This window comes from Ceratosolen solmsi, unplaced genomic scaffold (genome assembly GCF_000503995.2).
Source record: "Ceratosolen solmsi marchali unplaced genomic scaffold, CerSol_1.0 scaffold23, whole genome shotgun sequence".
In the NCBI taxonomy this organism is placed as follows: Eukaryota; Metazoa; Arthropoda; class Insecta; order Hymenoptera; family Agaonidae; genus Ceratosolen; species Ceratosolen solmsi.
Window position 1 is genome coordinate 4997402 of NW_011948430.1, and position 8165 is coordinate 5005566.

At 36.7% G+C, this 8165-nt stretch overlaps 1 protein-coding gene across 1 annotated transcript in view; it reads left to right on the plus strand.

Moving 5' to 3' along the window:
• Window positions 1-1393: 1393 nt before the first annotated feature.
• The window catches only part of LOC105364073 (5-phosphohydroxy-L-lysine phospho-lyase), a 17778-nt gene continuing 11006 nt past the window's right edge, over window positions 1394-8165 (plus strand). The window contains exons 1-3 of the mRNA XM_011501933.1: window positions 1394-1551; window positions 3234-3323; window positions 7263-7381. Of these exons, the coding sequence (XP_011500235.1) occupies window positions 1409-1551; window positions 3234-3323; window positions 7263-7381 (352 nt within the window). The 5' untranslated portion in view covers window positions 1394-1408. The remainder of the gene's footprint in view (window positions 1552-3233; window positions 3324-7262; window positions 7382-8165) is intronic.

An 8165-nucleotide genomic window follows, 5' to 3' on the forward strand; every position in this document is an offset into this window, starting at 1 on the left:
AATCGTCGAGTAAAATTATTCAGTAAAATTGAAATAGTATTAATTGCAAATTGAATGGGCTATCGAATAGAAGATAGTAAAATGTAAGGAAGGAAAGTAATTTCGAGCAATTGAACTCTTTGAAAATGAAAAGTGGAGGAGAGAAAATTATAAGTAAGTCCGCAATATAGTGGAAAATTTTACAATCATCAAGAAATTTCAAAGCTTCATTCTTATATAGCGATATTTTCCCGATAAAGAAACTATGTTAGATTTTTAACATAATTGTATTACAATATTATGCTCGTTATAATTATTATAATACCGAGTACTTGTTTTGTTCGTAAGGAGAAAAGACGAATTTAATTTTGTTTAGTTTTTAATTTATCTATGCCATTTGCCACTTGGAGTGAATTATTAATGTATCATATTTTAGCCCAGTGTCTGTCGGTAATTTTTAATTCTATATTTAATAATTTATTTATTTATTTATTTTCTGTCGTACGCGATAGGATAAACGATTGGCGTTATTATTATTATTATTATTATTATTATTATTATTATTATTATTATTATTATTATTATTATCGTGCCACTTGTTTTTGACCCTAATCGCTTAGGCCGTATTTTGCAAATGGAGCACATTTGACGTAAAATACTAAGCTAGGAGCTTTTGTCGAACGATTATTTGTGAATGAAAAGGGATGTACGAGGAGATGACATTGCTCGCAATATCGCGAATTATTAATAGAAATTGCATTCGGTGTGCTCCAAACTAAATGCAGATCCCAAGGAGAATTTCCCTATTCCCGTCGACGACATAGACTTTTGCTCCGAAGAGCGCCTATCATCCATCTAATCTGGCGTCCTTCAAATATCGGCTCGGAAAGCATCGCATGCTCGGAAAATCGAGAATCGCTGCATCTTCAATTGTTATGTCGGCTCGTGTGAAGTGGCGGGCGATAATGGCCGTTTACTTCAAACTTCGTACCTCGAGCTGAGCACGGGCAAATATTACGCAGTCCTATGTAAACATGGACGCGGGTTGAAGTAAAAATAAAGATAAATGGCCGATAGAATTGTCGCCGGCGCGCTCAATATTTAAAGAGTGCCGCCCGCGATGTTTTCATTGGCTTTCCAGGAATGAAAGGAAGGGAGATTGTAAAGTCGCTGGCACGGAGGTCGGATGAACTAATTGCCATGCAATTGGATCGCGAGTGGACGGTACTTGGCGTTTGGTTTTGACGTCGGGGGGTGGTGGGAGAAGAGAGACCGAGGAGCCGATGTAGCGACACGAGCAGAGAGAGAGAGAGAGAGAGAGAGAGAGGGAGAGTGAGGCGCTGTGATATCGGAAAACAGGCTGCGCGCGCACTTCCCCGCTCTTTTTTGTCCCGGGGGTTCGCACCAACAACTTACGGAGGCTTTATATATGACGTCACCCCGGAGTAGGTCGCGACACACACACACAGCTGACGACGGGCCGAGCTCCACGGCGACTCCTCGGCACAGATACCCGCCGGCTACTAACCACGAGGATACACTTCCGAGTGCGCCACTCTCGCTCTCCTTCAGGTATCATCTCGCTCTACTTCCGGCCCTTCCCTGGTCCCTCGTATCATTTCCGCAACTACTTTAACCACGCGGCTTCACTGTCAACTGTCTCGGATTTACGTCAAGGTACTTAATCACTATTCCATCGTTTTATTTCTCTCTCTCTCTCTCTCTCTCTCTTTCGCTCTCTCTCTCTCTCTCTCTCTCTCGCTCTTTTTATCCCGGTGCCCCGTACTCTTTCACCCTCCCATCAGAACCGGCCAAAGGCATTGCCAACTCACTTACTTACAAACGTACTTTGCGCTCCTCATCCTTAACGCTTTCACACGCCGTATTTTTTACTTTTGCCATTTGCAAAAATGCCCTCGAGAAACACGAATTGTGCCGTGTCAAGTGAGAACGAACGGCACCCCCTGAGTAAAGGGCGTACGGCCATTCTTAGAGGGCGTCTATTCACGGGACACTATATTAAACAAAAACAAAAGAAGAAACCAATAGAAAAGGATGAGAGAGAGAGAGAGAGAGAGAGAGAGAAACAAAAAATCCAGTACAATTTCGTTAGGCGTTAAAAGTCGCTCGGTGAGGGTGGAGTGGTGAAAGGCGGGAGGTCGATAACGAGTTGGCGTATGCAAAATTCTGCCGTAGCCTCTGTCTCTCTCTCTCTGTCTGTCTGTCTGTCTGTCTCTCTCTCTCTCTCTCTCTCTCTCTCTCTATATATATATATATATATATATATATATATATCTCCCTCGCGCTCTTCATATTCTTTTGTAGCGATTTTGTTTCGTGCAAGGACTTAACGTCCTTCAGTGTGTGTGCCTCGATCGCGGATTTGGGGAAATCGGTATACAGGCGCAGCCTCGCTGCTTAGTTAGCCGCTGGTCTACTTTCCCGACATTCTCTTGTTCGTTCCGATTGGGCGTGGGGTGGATGGGCATTGCCTATCAATGTCCCTTTATCGATGTTATTTCGGACGTAATAAACATAACATAAAATCCTTTTTATGCACGTCAAACACGAGGTTTCCATACATACTTATTACGTCAGTGTAAGATTTCATATACACGTGAATATGAATTTTGCTCGTTTATTTGAATTGCAGCATTGAAATTTGTAATTTCTCCGTTTCAATAATCTGCCTATTGTTTATAATAATTATGTTTTAATTTTATTACACGGGGGAGTGAGTGGCGTGCGTTTGTTGCCCTCGTAACGCCTACAAGTATGTCCATTAGATATTTTCAAACAATAGTTTCGAGAAAATTTTCAACAGCCATACGTCGCCATTGTATATTACCAATGTGGATCTTGAATAACACTGATAAATTTGAGAAAAATAAATGTCTTACAAAGCGCTCAGAAATTTACCATCAAGGCAAATTCTTTTATGCAACGTCATCACTTTTTATTATTAATGATAAAGTATGAACTTATTGGATAGGCGTGTATTGGAGCAACCTTAGTCATAAGTTGCAAGTTTCAATAAATTTATTTATATTGAAATGTGATGAGCAATTGCTTGTAATAGTTGCACGTACACTAGTGCATTCGATCTCGTTAGCTTGTTAATAATAAAAAATTCTTGTTTTCCATTTATACGTTTCGTACGTTTCTCATGTTGCTTATTGCACTTGTGATGATTATTCTTTACAACAGTACGACGAGTGCGTAATTGACGTATGACTTTTTATAAAATGTTTCAGAAACTTTCAGAAGCATCGCAGAATGATGGCCGAATCATTGGAGCATATGCCTAAACACGAAACACTGAAATTGCGAGAGCGATACATCGGGTAAGTTCTCTTCTTTACTTTTTTTAATCTAATCATCGTTACATTTACACTATAATCTCTCAAATTAAAATCTTGCAATTACGTAGCTAATAAATCACGTAATTTACCAATTATTGCCATTTACTTCTTCTTTTTTTTTGTCTACTTTTTTCTCTGTTTTTTTTTTTAATTTGTTTTTTTTTACATCTGTCACGTTTGTACATTTGTACAATGCAGCCAATTATCACGTATTTACAATTAATTAGGTAGGCAATGCATTTTATAAGACACGCATTCAAGTAATTCACTGATTTCATATTAAACAAATTTTATTTCCTATTATTAATGTTCATTATGTCTATTGTGAAAATAGTATGAGGAATACGTCAATCTACCTACTGTATGTGCGAATGTAATATTTATAAGTAAGAAATCATCGACAAATAACAAATTGGAAGTACTGCAACTTTCCAGCTCAATAAACTGTCAAAAGTTCGGACAAAACTGCTTGCAAAATATTCTATCGATATTTCCATGATTAAGCAGCAATTTTTGTAAAAGATTTGAAAAACAACATAACAAAAAATACCGATAGAAACAAAAATAATTATTACAAATAAATAAAGGAACGGAACAATATAAATATAGTATACTGCCAAAATTGTAACGGAATTTCTTAATTTCTTAAATATCCACGAGCCATTGCAACACATTCTCGCTACAATAAAAATTCTCTTATCAGTATCGCTCAGTTATTCAAATGCTTGAAGAGATAAAATTCTATAATATTAGATTTATCGCTATAAATATAAATTTCACTCTCTCCAAATACACATGGATTATCAAATCTCGGCTAATCCTATCGTGTATTATTAATAATGCGCGATGGATAGGAAATAAAATGACGAGGAGGACGAGGAGAAGCGACAGGGTGTCCCCAAAAATTCTCCTAGCAAAAGTTCAAAAAAAAAAAAAAATAAAAAAAAAAAAATAAAATAAAATAAAAAAAAAAATAAAATAAATAAATAAAAAAAAAAAATAAATCCGTCACGAAGATAAGAATGATGAACGTTGCGAAGCGCAAAGTCATCGAGCGAAAACGCAACTCGAAATTTATCCTCGACCCGTGCGATTATTCGCCGGCGATGCCAAGCGCAGCCCGATAATTCCAATCACTTGGCTACTCGAGCCTCCCACGCTTACCAACTCGCGGCTGATAGCTTATCGAGACGAGCCTTATCACGCCTCACGCCCCCCCACCCCCACCTCCACCCCCTTGAACTATTGTTCCTTCACAACGAGGGACACCTTTGCACACGACCCTGGAAGATGTAATTCCAGGATTACGATGGGCCGTAACGCAATGCGCGCACCACGAGTTTTTCAAAAACGTTGAATGACGTTGCGGGTCAAGTGATTACGTAGCCGGCGCTCGTTTTCACGAGGTCATTATTTATTTTCGCCTCTTAAAGTGTCCATCTTGATTGCTTTCGATGGGTGAGATGTAGTAACGAATGGATATTACCCCCTCGAGACCTCAAGCCGATGCATCAAAGCATCTTCCTTTAAGCTTTTACGACGGTTTTCGATGCTCACTGCGGTCGGTCGGTGCTCACTTGGTACGACAGTTTATCAACAATTTTTGTTTTTCTGTTGTTTTCTTGTTTTAGCTTACGCTTGCTCGAATTATCGAAAATTCAAGCGACGGCAATTCATAATTAAGCTCGGCCACCATTTTACGAAATTTTACGAGCTCTTTCGTTTTATTGAATATTCGTCTCGACCGGATTCGCGTGCTTTCTCGTGCTAGAAAATATTATTCGATCACCGTGTCGGCTTTAACACGCGTGTGAAGATATTTTGTAAATCATTTGGCGAACCTCGAGTTATGAGGAAATTTCAACACTATCATTCAGAATTAGTCCGGCAAAACTTTAGTCGGACTTTAACACTTTTATATATATATATATATATATATATATATATATATAAGATACTTTTATCCTCTCGTGTCTAAGAGCTTTTATTTCTTACATTACCTGCTTTCCTTTTTATTAATACAAATTTATGACAATTTTCTTATATTTGTAAATCACACAGTTTTTCATAATGCGAAGAAGGAAGCCTAATCTTTCCATAAAATTTGCAAATATTTATTTTAATATTCATAAAGTAACGTTGTTATAAAAGTTCTTGTTCTTGGGTCTGTATTTATGCTTTAAATAAGTATTTCTCTCAACTTCTTCTTTCTCTTATTTCCCTTCAGATATATTATAATTCAAACTTATTTCAGTTAAAAGAAATTAATATTTCAGAGAGTCGAGTTTCTAAGTTTATTCTTAGCTATATATTTATTTGAAAATTTCACACGCACGTTGCATTATTGAATAATATATAATTATATTATACTATTTTTATATTAGAAATGCTTATTTATGCTGTCGATTAAAATTTTATACCCATATATATATATATATATATATATATATATATATATATATATATATGGGTATAAAATTTTAATCGGTATAATCATTAATTTTGATAAGAGAGTTTAAAATATACAAAAGTTCTTTATTTTAATTAATTGATTAATTAATTCTTTTTTCCACTCACTGTTTAATTATGTGCATTTATAACCATTATAACTAACGAACCGATGAAGTTTGAGTTTTTGGAATTTAAATGTTTTAAATTTAATATTAATTGCTTGCATTATTTCTTACTTATATAAACGTTTTACTCATTAAAGCCTTTGAACGAAGTAGTTATTTGAGATAATATATTACGTAGATTAATTATGATTTATTTGGCCTTTCTGGAAATGAATCGGCTTTTATTATTATATGAAATTAATTTTCCTATTCTCTTAGTAGATAGTAATTTGCATTTCTTTTTAAAATCACCGCATTTGTCTTATAATAACGGTAAGGAAATATTGAAAAATTAATGGTTTTTCATTCGCTATAATGGAATCTTCGAGTCAACTGATACGTATTCGTTGGGAAATGAATTTGCAAATTTTCACCATTAATTCATAAAGGGAATGACAAAACAAAAAGAAAACAAAAACAAAAAAGTACAAGAAAAAACAACAGTTCTACGAAGCTACTTCACATCGGCACTGTTAGAAATTCTTGGTGGAAAGAACGCGCGGAAAGAATGTCGTAGTTTGAAAGAGCCGCGATTAAAATTTGCACTGCGTAACTAAAGGCGAGAGGTCTCTAATAGATATATAAAGATAGTATAATTAAAGGTAGAGAGACCATGAGGGATGCAAAATTTTAGCCACAATGCGGGACACTCGAACGGTGAATCCAAAAGGATTTCCGTCGCTTTATTAATCCATTAATTTCATTCGTTCCGAAACTTTTAATCTCTTTGTGAATTACTCGCTGGAGTTTTCGCGAATGTAGTTTCCCGGAATATTGATGCTCACGCGAACTTTATTATAAACCCATAATAATCGTTTATAAAAGCCAAGAGTCATTTTATTGCTACTTCATTAGGAACTTCAGCTTTTCGAAACATTGAAAAACCCGATTAGTTGCTTTAAATATTTCTGCACAAGTTAGTGGCAGACCGAATAATCCTCTCGGTCAATCATATTTTTCGTACTGTCGTAGGAAATCAATGTTTTCATCAACTCGAGAATCATAAGTTCCTCGGTTTAACGTCCTTGATTTATATAATTTCGTCACTCCATTCAACGCTCCAACTTCACTCACCGCCCCTACCCCCCCTGCCGCCGCTCCACTTCACCAACGCGACCAACCAATTTCTCAACGTGCCTTACACACGCACACACACGCACACACGTTAAGGACAAATCCGCAGTGAAAACCACGAAACATGGGCTCGAGTGATTTTTCCCTCCCACGTGATTCACCTTCCCCCGCTCTCCCGTGCCGTCCTTGCGCGCACACTCGACATTGACCGATAAACCGCTTTTGTTCACAGAGAGTCGTGCACGCTTTTCTACAAGTCGAATCCACTGAAGATCGTCAAGGCCAAAGGCCAATACATGTACGACGAGAGGGGCGAGGAGTTCCTCGACTGCATCAACAACGTTGCTCATGGTAAGGGCTCCGCGCATTAGTTGTCTTCTTCAATTGGCCATTAGCATTCGTCGGTGATGTATTGTTCGGTGTGTCATACTGTCTGTGATCTACTTTATCGGCATTACCGACGACGACGTTTTCATTACCTGCAAATAGATGAGATTTTAGGCTACTGGACTGCGAGCTCTTTCCAGTACTTAGCTTTATCATATTACACCGTTTTATTATTAATTGAAATACAATATTACGGAATTTTACATATATCCAGACGTGTTGATAACGTTAGGGGTGAGAGGGGATGGAGCGATTAACAGTTTACAGAGGTCTCCTAGCGAGCTCTAACGACTCTTACGATTGAAGAAAATTTCTTTTTCACGCATGCTAATAACAATTCCCCTTGCAAATAACAATCAAAGTTGTTGGGCAATGGTTTATGATATATTGATAAGCATGATATATATGATAAGCAGGAGTAGCTGGGAAATGAACAACAATCGCAGCACTCGGTTCTTTTCATGAAATATTTAATCGATCATTTTGGAAAATAGACATTGTCTGAGGGCATCAAGTTTTTTTGCGTTCAAATAAGCAAACCAAATGGTTCATTTTTTGTATCGTTTGGTTGAAATTTTTTTTATTTTTTTTATTTTTTTTTTTTTTTTTTTTTTTTTTTTTTTTTTTTTTTTTTTTTTTTTTTTATAAATTCGTCATATTCGTAAATATGCGCTTTAAAGTAAAGAAAGCTCAAATTTCCCCTTCCTAACAAACGCCCTATTAATTGGATTTTTATTTTATTTGAACC